General features: G+C 47.6%; 1 protein-coding gene across 1 annotated transcript in view; it reads left to right on the top strand.

Moving 5' to 3' along the window:
• The window catches only part of Muc4 (mucin 4, cell surface associated), a 53726-nt gene extending 39786 nt beyond the window's left edge, over window positions 1-13940 (top strand). The window contains exons 14-24 of the mRNA XM_046457886.2: window positions 280-381; window positions 845-1075; window positions 2036-2173; window positions 3220-3401; window positions 4995-5154; window positions 5988-6167; window positions 6564-6637; window positions 7947-8011; window positions 8093-8325; window positions 10940-11102; window positions 12320-13940. Coding sequence (XP_046313842.1) covers window positions 280-381; window positions 845-1075; window positions 2036-2173; window positions 3220-3401; window positions 4995-5154; window positions 5988-6167; window positions 6564-6637; window positions 7947-8011; window positions 8093-8325; window positions 10940-11102; window positions 12320-12515 — 1724 coding nt within the window. The 3' untranslated portion in view covers window positions 12516-13940. The remainder of the gene's footprint in view (window positions 1-279; window positions 382-844; window positions 1076-2035; window positions 2174-3219; window positions 3402-4994; window positions 5155-5987; window positions 6168-6563; window positions 6638-7946; window positions 8012-8092; window positions 8326-10939; window positions 11103-12319) is intronic.
• The last annotated feature ends 542 nt before the right edge of the window (window positions 13941-14482 follow it).

Below are 14482 nucleotides of genomic sequence, written 5' to 3'. Positions count from 1 at the left end.
CTAGGGAACATGGCCGCCCTGCCACCTTCCTGTCTCCCACATCTGTCCTTCTTTTCTCTTTGCCTTCCACATTCCCCCCAACCTTGCCACCTGCCTTCCTCCATTTTCTTCATTTCCTCCTCCCCCCCCCGAAGAAGAGGGGTGGGGTATGAGGTCATGGTCCCCTTCTTTCCTTCTGGGGCCCAAACTGAGATCCATTGTAACTGACCTGTTGGATGCTCCCCAGGGAAGGGAAGAGCCACATTCCTTTGGTGGCCAACCTCCTACTCTGTCCCTCAGGGGTATGGAACGACAATCCAGAAGACGACTTCATGATGCCCAATGGCTCAGCTGTTCCCAGAAACAGCTCTGAGGAGACTCTTTTTCACTATGGAATGACCTGTAAGTGGGGCCTCAGATCCTCAGGGCAGACAGGGGAGACCAAGTCTCTGTATGTTGTCTCCCTCAGGGCTGTGGGGGCCAGACCTCCATCCTTGGTAAGGGTCTGAGGATTCTGCAGACACCCTAGAAATGCACCCTCCAATTCTACCTATATGTCTCAACTGGGAAGACAGGACAGGGGAAGGGGTGGCCCGAAGTAATGATCGAAACTTCCAGGCTCAGAAGCTGGATGCTGTTGCTGGGGTGTAGCTCAGTAGCAGAGTGCCTGTCTAGCATGCATGAAGCCCTAGTTTCAATCCCCAACACCTAAAAGGAGAAGAAAAACAGAAGCCAAATCCATGCCTCCTTCCCTGCCCCCTCCCCTGCCTGAACATTATATGGTGAGGATAAGAAGTGGGTGCAGCTGAAATATGGCTGGAGCCCCACCCCTGGTACTACCACTGTTGCTCCTCCTGTGTCATAGGGAAGGTCAATGGATCAGGCCTCCTTGGCAAAAGGATTGACCATCTGCCTTCCAATTTCACCCCTGTCTTTTATGACCAACTCATTAACAAGTCCTTGAATAAACTTTTGATCTCGGAGTGTAATGGAGAGAGGCAATGCATCTACGACTCCCTGGCCACAAACAACACAGACACCGGGCTGCACACCAAGATGCTCTTTAGAAGCTACCAGCAGATGAACACCTCCATCAGTAAGTGGCAGGGGGCCCAGGGAAGGGGCGGGCATGTAAGGAGCCCCCCTCCTATGGCGCTTCCTTCAATGGGTCATTTTTCTGGTGTTACTCCTCTGAGGACGAGGACACTGCCATCACTGTGGCCTCTATGGCTCTATTCAGTCTGCTCCCATGGCCTTCTCTTTCCAACACTCCCTGCCTTGCTTTCTCCACTCCTGACCTAGGGGCTCCTTTGGGTTCTTTAAACATATAGGGCTCCCTCTCCACTCAGACTTCCCTGGAAGGCCTGTTTCCCCAGACAGCTACCAGCTGCCCCTCTGCTCCTTCTGAGTCCCTTCCTCAGTGAGCTCTTCTTGGCCACCCTATCTAAAGTTTCACGCTCACCACACTTCCTAGTCACCTGACCTCCTTATTTTTCCCCTTTGTATTTATAATTACTTGTATTTTGTGATGTCCACAGGTATCTTTTTTTCACAACTTGCTTCTTGCTATATCCTAGAGTAGCACCATTTACATACATATTAGGTGTTCAATAAATATTTGTTGACTGACTGACTGAATGAATGAATGAATGAATGAACAATGGAATGAAAATAGCAGGACTCCAAGAAAGAGACCATTGAAAAGGTCCAATTGCCTCTATTTCTAGGCTAATGCAGTGTCCAGGTAGACATCAACCTCATGGTTTTCAGGGCTTTCTCGATGTTAAAATTGATGATCTGAACAGGAAAGGGCTAGAGATGAGCCCTGTTCAAGGGGAGGCAGAGAAAGAGAGTCTAAAGATTTGGGCAGGTGGACAAGGACATGGCCAATGTGCTCTGCCTAGGTCTGAGGGCAGGGACAAGACTAACTCCTGCCTCCAGAGGTGGGGCAGTGGGCTGGGTCTGTCTCACACAGGTCAGAGGGGGAAAAGTGGAGAGAAAGCTCCCCCTCTGTCCACCAGATCCTGTCTCACATCCTGTCCCCTCTCTGTTCTAGATGAGTACCCGCCCTTTATAGATGGTTGCCAGGAGATCGAAGCCTACAGGGGGCAGACCAAGATAATTCAATGTACAAGCAACTCTCAGGATGTCACTTTCACCCTCAGAGACCACAATCCTGACATGAATCTCTTTGGTAAGAATCTGGGGGTGGAGGTGGTCAGAGGATGAGCTCAAAGTCAAGCTGGGTCATTTTACATCTCTTTACCCTGCAACATTTTTTATTTGACTCTCCAGGACCAGCATTTCTTAGGAAGGACACCTACAATTCAAACAGGCACCTCTCTCTCCCCAGCAAATAGCAGTGTCAGGCTTATGAAGATTTGACCAGATGGCTGGGCTAGCTCTGGGCATAGACAATTGATTCAAAGACCAGTTAATCTTCATCTAATAATATGCAATTCTTTTTTTATTGTTACTTTTTAGTTTTTCATTTTATGCAGTGATCTTTAATCGTCATTATGCATTCATCAAATTATTAGAATGATCAAGTACAGCAATTAAAACTACTACTTTACGACATTTTTATATCTATTAAAAGAAGGATAGAAGGTGGGACAAGATTTAAAGAAACACAAACACTTCCTCTTGGTACCTTTCTACTATTTTTGCCTTGGTTAACCACATTTTCCTGGCTCTGTCCCTTCTTGTCTGGTTTTCTGTGCTGGGACCAAGCAGAGCTGGTCCTGCCCTCTGGAAAAAGTGTTAGAGACCCCCAGGCTTGCATCTATGATCTGGGTCAAAGGATCAAAGCACAGGGACGTAGCTTTCCTTCTGTTGCCTGCAGTCACTGTGCTGGTGACCATTATTTGCTAAATCAAAGCTTGCAGAGACCTTATTCTGAGCTCTGACTGCCTCAGAGGGGGTGCTCTGACATGAAGCCAGGGTGGCCTGCAGTGTAGCCTGGGGAAGTGTTGGGAGGATCCTGGTCTTCATCCTCCATTGCCCAGGACATCCTGGTACAGGCCCAGGCACGGTTCTCTTCAGGGGACAGGGTCTTCCCCTTTGTGGAGTTCCACCTACCATCAGTAAGTGGATTCTGGTGTGTTCTTTTGGGGGGGAGGTCTGAAGTGGATGGGGCGGAGCCCAGAGCCAGCAATCAGGGTATTAGTTGGCAGGTCACCTCAGACCACAGAGCAGAGGAGTCTCCTAGCCCTTACCCACTTCGTCTTCCCTGGACAGAGAATGGTACTCTGCTGTGGACACCAAAGGTGCTGGAGCCATTCACTCTGGAGATTCTAGCAAGAAAAGCCAATGTTAACTTGTCATCTGTACTCCAGCCCAAGACTGTGGTCTGCTTTTGCAGTGCAGAGAGCCAGTGTATATACAATCAGACCAGATGGGTGGGCAATTCCTCCATGGAGGTGAGTGTGGGGAATCGGGAGGAAGAAGGTTTCTGTGTTGAGAGGAAAGAAAGTGGGAATTGAAGCGTGGTGATGATTCAGCCCCTCCTGGGGAAGGTGCTTGTTGGGGACGTGGGAGGAGCCGTGGTGGCTGAGTACAGCAGGTGCCCTCTCAGGCCACACACTCGGGTGAAGACAGAGAACTTCCTTGCCTGTGGCTCCATTCTTCCAGGCTGGTAGGGATCTTCTGCGTAGACCTTTCTTACATTTCCCCAGCATGGGTCGCTGAGGTGTGGGTGGGAAGGTGCTGTTCTCCCTGGGCAGATGCACTCAGGCTCCAGCATAGGTCCTTCAGCCCGTCCTGTGGCCCCAGGACACACGACACTGCTGCTGTGCTGTGCTCATGCCCAGGAAACCTGCCTGAGATGCTTGCTTATGGGCCTTCTGCCTAGAGCAGCACCCAGACCTTTCTCTCTGGGACCTTATCATTGTGGCATTGGAAGAGAGGTGAAAGCCCCTCTGTCTGAACACCCCCAAGCTCCTTTGTTTTCTTCTTTACTCTCTCCCTCTCCAGTTTAAGGGAGTCTCTTTTTTAGCTCAGAGATACTCTTCTTCATCAATGTTTCCAGCCAAGATACTCACCCACGAGTCTTGTCCAGCTGATGTATTCTTTTCTCCCTCTCCTCCTTCCCTGTCTCACTCCAGTAAGGATTCCAGGGAAGAAGATATGGTGTGAGAATGCTGAGTCTGAGATCCTGCTCAATGGCCAGGCAGGGGGATTAGGGTAAAGAGCAGCCCAGGAAGGCTGAGTGGACAGGAGGGTCATGTGGTTTTAGGCAGGATTTACAGGCCCAGCCTGGTCAAGAAGGTGTTTATAACAGCAGAATTTACAATAGCCAAGCTTGGAGTCCACCTAGGTTCCCTTCAACAGGTGAATGGAAAAATAAAATGTGATATATATATATATATATATATATATATATATATAATGGAATATTATATTACTCAGACATAAAGGCATTTGCTAGTAAATGGATGGAATTAGAGACTATCGTGCTAAGTGAAATAAGCCAGTCCCAAAAAGTCAAATGTTTTCTCTGATATGCAGAAGCTAACCCAAGATAAGTGGGGGAGATTAAAAGTAAAATAATAGAAGAAAGATCAGTAGGGGAAGGGAGAAGAAGGGGAAGGAAGGGAAGGGAGAGAGATGGGATAGGGAAAGACAGTGAAGTGACTCAGACCTAACTGTCCTAGGTACATCTGTGAATATACCACAGTGAATCTCACCATCATGTAATCCACAAGCAAACAGCAGAAAGATCAGGAGAGCAGAGGGAACGGAACGGGGGAGGAAGGAGGGGAGGAGGAGGGGAAGTACTGGGGACTGAAATAGAACAAATTATATGCTATGCATTTATAACTATGTCAAAATGAATCCTATTGTCATGTATAACTAAAAAGAACCAATAATGAAAAAAAAAAAACTTTGTTTAGTAGATTCTAAGGACTCGGGTCCATGGGTTCCCATACCAGAGAGGTCGGTGGTATAGAGACACCCAGAAGCCCTCAGTGGCTCAGCCTTTTGGCCAACCAGTGATCGGCACCCTGTTTCAGGTGGCCAGCTGCAAGTGTAATGGGGAGACCTTCGGCCAGTACTGTGAACGCTCCAGGGATCCATGTGACGAGCAGTGCTTCCCGGGTGTGCAGTGCCATCCTGGAGTGGGCTGTGGGGCCTGCCCTCCACACATGACCGGGGACGGACATCACTGTGCAGGTGAGCTGGGAACAGGGCCCTGGCGGGAGGAGGTTCTGGGGCCAGGTGACATCTCAAGGGCAGCCAAAGGCAAACCATTGGTCTTCCTTTTCTAGTTAGTCTTTAGAGTGCTCACCACGGGAAGCCAGGGTAAGGATGGCTTGGATAGGAGGCAGTGGCTGGCATGGCACTGAGGGAGAAGAGGTTGTCCAAGCAGAGGGGAGGGGCCAGGGCAGAGCAGCTCTGAGACACTGATGGAGAAAACCCAGGGCAAAAGACTCAAATTGTTTGAAATCCAAAGAATCAGAGACAAGCTGGGGCCTGAGGACTCCTCGGGGGTCTTCACAAGTCAGGGCATTTTTCCTTTGAATCCTCTGCCACTCATCTGTTCCTTCACCTGGGCCTCTGTAGTCACCATGAAGGAGATCACAAGGAGGTTGCCCCTCAAGCCCCTGAAGGTGACCAAAGAAAGTCAGCAGAACATGGTGTCTTCTGAGCAGAAGCCAGAATGGGCAGAACCACAGCTAAAAGGAGGTGAAAGTGCAGGGCGAGGGGCTCTTCTCCCAGTAGCCTTTCCGGTTCTTCCCGGATCTAGAGGCTCTGACAAACACACTACTACTTCAGCAGAAGTGAAAGAATACCTACCTGGTAGAGGAAAAGGGTCACCTTGCAAGAAAGCCTGGGAAAGGGGAGGATAGTTCAAAGTTCAGCATGGTCCACCAGCAGAGCACAGATTGAAGGGGCAGAGGGGGAAGAAACTGAGATGCCCCTAAAACAGTTTCTCAAGGCTGTCCCTCCCCTCCCCCCCCAGCTGCCCCAGTGTGGTGTTGCTGACCTCCCTGCTCCCTCTGCAGCTGTGGAGGACACTTTTGCCTGTTGGAACCATTCCTGTCCTGTAAATTACTGCTACAACCACGGCCACTGCTACGTCTCCCAGACACTGGGCTGCAAGCCCACTTGCACCTGTCCCCCAGCCTTCACTGACGACCGCTGCTTAGTGGCTGGGAACAATTTCACTCCAACCGTCTATAGAGGTAGGACCAGATGCACCTGCCGGCTCGGCCTCCACACTCTTCTCATCTTTGGGGAAGGTGGGGAAACTAGGGTCCAGGGCTAAGTTCCTCAAACTCACAGAATAGAACTCTGAACTGTTTTCTCACATGGTAAGCTGTAGGCTGTGGGGGTCATGAGGGCAGCTGCCAAAGCCCTAACCATGGACCTGTTGAGGGGAGGCTGAAACAGAGGCCTCCCGGCTCAGTGAGGCAGGCTCCGCAGAAGCCCTGCCAGCCTAGAGGGAGAACCGGGGTGAGAGCAGGAAGTGGCCAGTGACTCTCACTGGGGAATGAAATGGTCCCCGTGGGCTGGCCCAATGGACTTCTCAGACAAGTCTGGATAGAGATGGTGATGACTCTGGCTTCTTTCACCTCCAGAGCTTCCCCTCAGAATCATCCGGCTCTTTCTCACTGAAGAACAAAACGCCTCCATCACAGATGTCAATGCCTCGGTCAGTGCTGTGTGCTGGGCTGGGGCTGGGGCTGGGGCTGGGCCATCGTTTATGTGTCCCTTTCCTAGATCCACTGGCCAGAGGAGGCTGGAGCCTCTTGCCCAGGGGAGGTCCGTGGTTGGGGTAGGGAACCAGGAAGCCTCAGGTTAGAGACCCCAGAAGGGGTGAGACTCACCCATCGCCATGAGCAGAACCTAGGGTGCCAAGTCACCTCAGCCTCTCCCTTCGAGTGTCTCTCAAGTCCTGTACTTCTTTGGTGTTATGTGGAAGAAGCACAAGTGGTCACTTCACTTCTACTCTGACTTTCCAGGGGGAACTGGGGGTCCTGCCCCTTGGCCCCATGTCCTTGTCCACACCTCAACTGCAGGCAAAGCAGCCAGTTGTTGAGTGGCTGAGGCTCTGGAATACCAGACATGGGCTTCAGATCCCTGCCCTACCACTTACTAGAGCAGGTATAATAATTAGACAAGCTTTTTAGTTGCTCATCTGTATAAGTAGGGATAATAATAGTACCTATGTCAATAGGTTGTGTCTAGGTTTAAACAATAATGTACATAAGGCGCTTAGCACAGTGCCTGAAACACGACAAGCATTCAAAAAATTATTATTACTCCCTGGAGTGGTGGTGCATGCCTGTAATCCTAGCAGCTCAGGAGGCTGAGGCAGAAGGACCACAAGTTCAAAGCCAGTCTCAACAATTTAGCGAGGCCCAAGCAACTTAGTAAGTCCCTTTCTCAAAATAAAAAATCAAAAGAACTGGGGATGTGGCTTAGTGATTAAGCACCCCTGGGTTCAGTCTCCGGTACCAAACAAATATGCAATCACTATTACTACCCCTACTATCAGAGCACCCCACCCTGAAATGCCAAAATCCATAGACGCTTATCTACTGCACGTGACATGGGCTCTTTGAGTGCAGTCTCATTCCTAAGTTACCTTGAGATCCCAGCACCTGTCCATCCCTCGGTGTGGCTAAGCAACTGATGTTCAGTATACATGACGGGAAGCTATGGTTTGGTGAGTCAGGGACCAGAGGCAAGCTGGGGTCATTCATTTCAGAGTCCCCTCTTGTAAATGTGAGGTGGAGGGGGAAAGAATGGAAAGCCCTTCACTTACCAATAACTCATCTCTAGACTTGGCTGGAGTGTGGGGATGCAGAGATGGGTGGGAAACAATCTGGGGATCCTGGGTTCACTTTCAAAGGTGAAACCAGTCAGGGATAAAGAAATGCATTGCAGTGGGAGGGGTCTCCTCTCTAGTCTGGGCTTCACCACCACCCTGCCCTCCCGTTGCCCATCCTCCATCGCAGGTGGCATACCGACTAGGGACCCTGGACGTGCGGGCCTTTCTCTGGAACAGTCACGTAAAACAAACGTAAGTGAGACTGTCCCTGCTTGGCCCCCACATGTCTCATCCCCCCACCCCTGAAGTCCTCACTGACCCCCTCCCACATAGCTCTCTCCCAGCATCAGCCTCAGGAAAATCCATTCAGCATTGGTTGGTCACCTCGGAGTTCCAGTACCGTCCTCGGGGCCCCGTCATACACTTCCTGAATGAGCAGCTGCGGGAGGCCGTGGTGGAGGCCTTCCTCTTCCCAGTAACCTCAGAGAGTTGGAAGAGTCAGGAGCCCCGCATAGATGTTGTCTTCCACCCCATCTCCTGGGAAGATGTGCGGGATGTGATGGCTCGTGAGTCACTCTATCTTGGGAACAATTGGGAGAGGGTGAGGCAGGGAATAGAGGGAACCTGTTTCAGATCTTCAGGCTACACAAACTCATGGTGGTCCCCAGACAAGGAAGAAGCAAGTTAATTTAGTTTTGTTGTTTGTAATGTTTGAGAAAAATTTCTCTCTCAAAAGCTGAGATTCCAAGCAGGGGCACAAAATACTGCTAATGCCCCAACATGGGTAGTTTCACACTGCAGTTTGCCAACCCTGGCCTTCCAAATATGCCCCCTGCTCTACTCTGGGCCCAGGGAACAAGGGATTGAACCCAGGGCCTTGGGCATGCTAGGCAAGCACTCTACCACTGAGCTACGTCCCCAGCTGATCCAGGCCTTCCTGACTATTGCTGCTAATGGTTTTCTTTTCTTTAGAAAAATTGTTTGTTATTTTCTTAAAATGCCCATTGTGCTTAAATATGCACAAGGGACCAGGCACAGTGACCCACACCTGTGATCCCAGCGACTCAGGAGGCTGAGGCAAGAGGATCACAAGTTCAAAGCCAGCCTCAGCAACCTAAGTTAGATCTGTCTAAAAGTAAAAAAAAAAAAAAAAAAAAAAAGGACTGAAAAAAAAGTTAGATCTGTCTAAAAGTAAAAAAAAAAAAAAAAAAAAAAAAAGCTCAGAGGTAGAGCTCCCCTTGATTCAATTCCCAGTACAAAAAAAAAAAAAAAAAAAAAAAACCAACAAACATACATAAGGACATTGCCTTCACCTTTGCGCTCTATCTGGAGGATCTTAAGTTGGAACCTGAAGACTGGCCAGGGGCAGAGATACCCAACTACTGAAAGGGTGTGGCCCTGTGTGAGCACCTTCCCCAAGCCCAGCTTTAACACCTCTGTCTGGAAAATGACATGGGATTTCTGAGGCCTTTCTTGGTTTGGGCAGCCCCTGGTTCTCCTGGAATGGGAATCATCGAGAACAAGGAATAACCCATTCTATTTTTTCCGGATGGGGCAGACTACAGGACAATGACCATTCCCAACATAATAGAAACTGCTGTTCCACTTGGGTCTAGAGCCAGGCAAGAGTTCCTTCTAGAACCAGTTCAAGACCCTTCCTGGGCAACAAGGAGAAATCCCTCAGATACGCTGAGCAATCAGGGTGGGAGGAATGGGTGGCAGGAATGGGTGGAGGAATGGGAGCAATGACCCTGGCCATGACTGTGATGTTTGTTAAAGAAAATCCACAATTTTTATTATACAAGTACAGTATGTTTATTGCTGAAACTTTAGTAAAAACCAAAAAAAAAAACAAAAAAAAAAAACACCCCCCCAAAAAAAGAAAGAAAATAACCTGTAATCCCAACCCCCAGAGATGATACTTTGTATACATCTTTCTGAACTTTCTTTTATGACTAAGGACCTTCTCATATTGATTTTTAAAATAAAGGATCAAGGCCTGGGGTTGTGGCTCAGTGGTAGAGCCTTCGCCTAGCACGTACGAGACCCTGGGTTCGATACTCAGCACCACATATAAATAAATAAAATAAAGATATTGTGCCCAACTACAACTAAAAAATAAATAAATATTAAATAAAATAAAATAAGGGATCAAATTGTACCTAATATTTGATAGCCTCCTCATTAAGTAATGGTGAGTATCTTATCTCATGAATTGTATACATACTCCCATTTGATATTGTTCAAGCCCAGGGCTGCAAATGTCCCAGTGTACTGTTTATGGATCCCAAAGGAGGAACTTGGAGGACTCCACAGAGAGGTTTTGGACATTTTATCACTCCCTCCCTCCTCAATAGCAGGCAGGGATGCAATTGAGCCCCCACACACACCTATAAGCAGGAGGAATAGACAGGATCCGGTGCATGCCCACCAGGCAGGGGTGTTTCCTCAGATGTTTTATGAGAACATTCCTTTAAAATAGGGTCACTCTCTTCAGATCCTCTCCCAAGGACTGAAGATAAGGAGAGTGGCCAGCTCCCCTCTCCATTTCCCTCCTTACCACATTCTTTTAGAGACCTTCTTATCTCACTGCAAGCTTTCCTAGGCATTGGGTAGTATTCAACTCAACAGATATATTATATTATTTTATGTTTTATTTAAATGTAGTATCATGATATATTTTAAACAGTATGATAATTGTTGCCTTATTGAGTGCTCATTCTATGTCAAGCACTATACTATGTACTCTGCATATGACATTTCATTTAAATCTCACAGCAAGGTCAATGCTATTATTATAATTTTCTTTTAAAAATAGGAAATCTGAAATTTAAAAAAAATAGAGAAACTGAGTCTGAGAAAAATTTCCCTATCAGACAACTAGTTAGTAGCAGAGTTTGAATTTCAATTCAGCTTCAAAGTTTTGTTCTTTACAGGCGCATTTCCATACCTTAGAGACTGCCATTCCTTTGGTAAGGGTATACAGTCTTATTTACAAGACCCCCTCCTTTTAAACTTTGTTGACATTATCAACTGTGCTGATCTGAGTACCCATAGATATGTATTTGTGTACTCTTTTAACTATTTCTTAGAATACTTGAAAATGAAATTCTTGGTTGAAAGGTATGAATTTAGTGTTAATCAGTTACTTTCCATGTGCATCTTTGTCCAACCTGACAGTGAACCTGAGCATGCTGGATGATTACTTCAAATGCAATGGCTACAAGGACTATCACCTTGTCTACAGCCCCCAAAGTGGCGTCACTTGTGTATCCCCATGCACTTTAGGCTACTGTCAACATGGAGGCCAGTGCCAACACCTGCCTAATGGACCCCGCTGCAGGTTTGTAGATCTCTGGGCAGGAGGTGGAAACAGTGCAGGGGAATCTAATTTGGGCAAGACACTGCAAAGTTTCCTTTGTAATTAGCAAGAACAGGGACCAAAGGAAAAGGGATGGTGGGTGTCCTTCCTGGGCTCAGACCCTGGGAAATAGATTCCAGATCCCAGCAGGTAAAAGAAGGTGTGAGGCACAGTTGGGATAGTAGCTGTCCTTTATTCAAAGGTGGCAGCAGTCACTGAGCCTTTCCATAGGATTTTTTATATGCAGGTCACAGAATGCACAGTGGGAAGTGAGCGTATGCTCACAAGTAGATTTTTATGACCTTGAGTACATATGCTGAATCAGGGCATTTATGATTTGGCTACCTACTAAAAACGTAGCCTGCTGGAAGTCTTGGCCAGGGAGCCTAACTATAGCCATCTTGGGCCTACCCTACAGTGGGAAATGAGAGTGGTGCATCCTTACTCTGTGTGGAGAGTAAAGATGCTATATTACCTCTGAAACTCAAACCAGCCACAAAGTAGGTATCATAACTATTTTGAAGATGAGAGAATTGCAGGTGAGGGGTGAGAAGAAACAAACCAGTATGCTAAGAAGCAGGGTATGGTTTCCTGAGTCAAACTCCTTCAAACTGTGCTTCTCCAGAATGGATACTCAGATGGTCCACTTTGCATGAAAAAGGAGTCCTTTTTCTTGTGTCTTGGGCCAACTCTGCCTTTCCATAAGAGCACCCATCCTCAGAAAGCCCCTTAATCTAGCGCCTTATGCATGCTTGGGTTCATTAACACTCTGAGCAGCGGCCTTGAGGACAGCAGTAAGGCTTCAGATCTATCCCAAATTCGGCTTCTGTCACCTTAGGGCCCTGGGTCTACCCCTGGCCCACTGCAGTTCCAGATCCCATCAAAGTAGAGGGTGGTTTGAGTTGAGGGAGGAGCCCCGCCCTGTGGGTGGTTGTGGGGTGGGATGCGGTTTGTGACTGCGCCTGCGCACCTGTGGTGAGCCCCGGTCCCTCCTGTCCTGGTGGAGCTGACTCCAGATAAATTTACACCCATGTTTATAAGGTCCAGGCCTAACTCCTTCGCCCAGTGGCCTCGCTTTAGCATGGCCTCAGGGCTGACACAGCCCCTGTCCCCAGTGGGTGGGCCCAGGCTGCCCTGAACAGCCTCCCCTGTGGATGGACCTCCCCACCCATGACAGCGCTGTCTCTCTCTGTCCCCAGCTGTGTGCCCTTCTCCATCTACACGCCCTGGGGCGAGCATTGTGAACACCTGAGTATGAAACTCGGCGCATTCTTTGGGATCCTTTTTGGGGCCCTGGGAGCCCTCCTGCTGCTGGGGATTGTGGCTTTTGTGATCCTGCACTTCTGGCGCAGCTCCAGAACCAGGAGCTCCTACCCGCTGGACTCGGAGAGTTGAGAACTCGCCCCGAATGGGCAGCTGTGGCCGACGATACCTCAGGACCCACCCCATCCTCAATACTCACTTCAGGGAGACTGGAAAGGGAAAGGTGAAAGCCGGTGATTGGGGGTTCTTCAAGAATGAATAATGGGAATGAAGTCAAGACCGTACCTTATTAGGAGACCCAAGTGCCCAGGCAGGAGCCATAAAGACCAAAGCATGTAACTAGTTGGGTTCTCTCGCACAGACATACATAGGCTTAAGGAGGACACTGGCCCACTGTGAATGTATACACACACACACACACACACACTCACTCACATACACACACACGCAGTGAGTTGTTAATGGGGTGACTGGCTCTAAGTTAACAAAAGTGCTTTTGCCAAAATTCTCTGGTTTACTTCTGATTAAAGTCTATTTAAATAAAATCTCTCTGACTTGTGTCTCCAAACCATGATTCCATTCCTGATTTTTTCCTGGTGATGCAAGGGCTGGACACAGGCTTCTCCAGCCACCAGAAGACACACAGATTGGAAGTTAAACATTAAGCAGGTGGCAGGGAAGCAGGGGGCTGGGCCCAGTCCTACCTCAGTTGTCAGTTACTCCATATTGGGAAGCCTACGTTGCCACAACCCTGACTTGGGTCCTCTTTTCCTATCACCTTCTTTCCCCACCCCAACAGACACTGCAATGCTTTAGACGTGGTTTGTCCCCCAAAAATGCATGTGCTGTAGGCCTGGTCTTCTGTGGCAATGTTGAGGTGGGAGATCCTTTAAGAGGCAGGGCCTAGTGCAAGATAGTTAGGTCAAGGGGGCATCGCCCTCAGAAGGGACTGATGAACTTTTTGAAGAGCTCTCAGTTTTGAGAGGGGTTTTTTTTGTAAAGTGAGCATACCTCATGCCTTTGGTGCTCTCGCATGCAGCAGGTTACCTTTCTGTTTTTTTCCTGTTTTGTGACCCAGTCAAGGGGACCCTCACCAGAAGTCAAAAGATGAGGCCACCTAATCTTGGGTTTTCAACCTCTGAAACTGTGAATTAAATAATCTTCTTTATTAAGCACCCTGCTTCAGACATTTTGTTATAGCAACAGAAAATATTAGGAGAGGTGGTATTAAAAGTATAGTTGTCAGGAAATAAAACTATGGGATGCCCAGTTAAAATTAAAATTCAGATAAATTACCACCATAAATAAGTTTTTAGTATAAGAATGTCCCATTGAATATTTTTACAAAGTTATTTATTGTTTACCTAACATCACTGGTAGTCTGTATCTTATCAGGCAACCGTGGTCAAAACAGTTTTAGAAAGAAAAGCAATGGAGACCATGTGGAGGGTAGTTTGGGCCGGGGGAGATGGTTCCATTTAAAGAAAATAAGAGGACAAAATAATATCACATGAACTTCTTTCTTTTCATGATAATAAATATACACCTCAACATTTCTTCATGGATTCTGTATTTTTTCTGAAGATAAACTAAGAATGAAATTGCTGGTTTAAAGGGATCTACGTTTTTTTCTTGTGGTAATGGGAATTCCATCCATGGTCTCATACATGCTAATCAAATGCTCTATGACTGAGCTATATCTCAGGCTTTTTAAATTTTATTTTAAGACAGGATTTTATTTAGTTGCCCAGGCTGGCCTCAAACTTGTCATTCTCCTGCCTCAGCCTCTGGAGTAAGTGGGACTATAGGCATGTGCCACCATGCCTGGCTTGGGATCCACATTTTAAAGCCTTTAGATAAATAGTCAAGAAGATAAATCCAAAAAGATTGTACCAATTTCATTCATGGTAGGAGTGTTTAAGAATGCCCATCAGTATGGATATTATAATTCTTATAAATCTTTACCTATTTGACACAATAAACAGTATCTCACGGTATTAGTTTGCTCCTTTTTAGCTAGTGTAGTCAACTCTTCTTTTTCATGACAGGGCTTTTATGTTCCTTCTTCTGTGAATTGTCTATCCTCTCCATTTGTGTAC

Source organism: Marmota monax, unplaced genomic scaffold (genome assembly GCF_021218885.2).
Source record: "Marmota monax isolate L192 unplaced genomic scaffold, Marmota_monax_Labrador192_F-V1.1 WCK01_AAM20220418_F8-fsc00052, whole genome shotgun sequence".
NCBI lineage: Eukaryota > Metazoa > Chordata > Mammalia > Rodentia > Sciuridae > Marmota > Marmota monax.
Note: the sequence above shows the minus strand (reverse complement) of the source record. Positions and strands in the feature narration are given on the sequence as shown.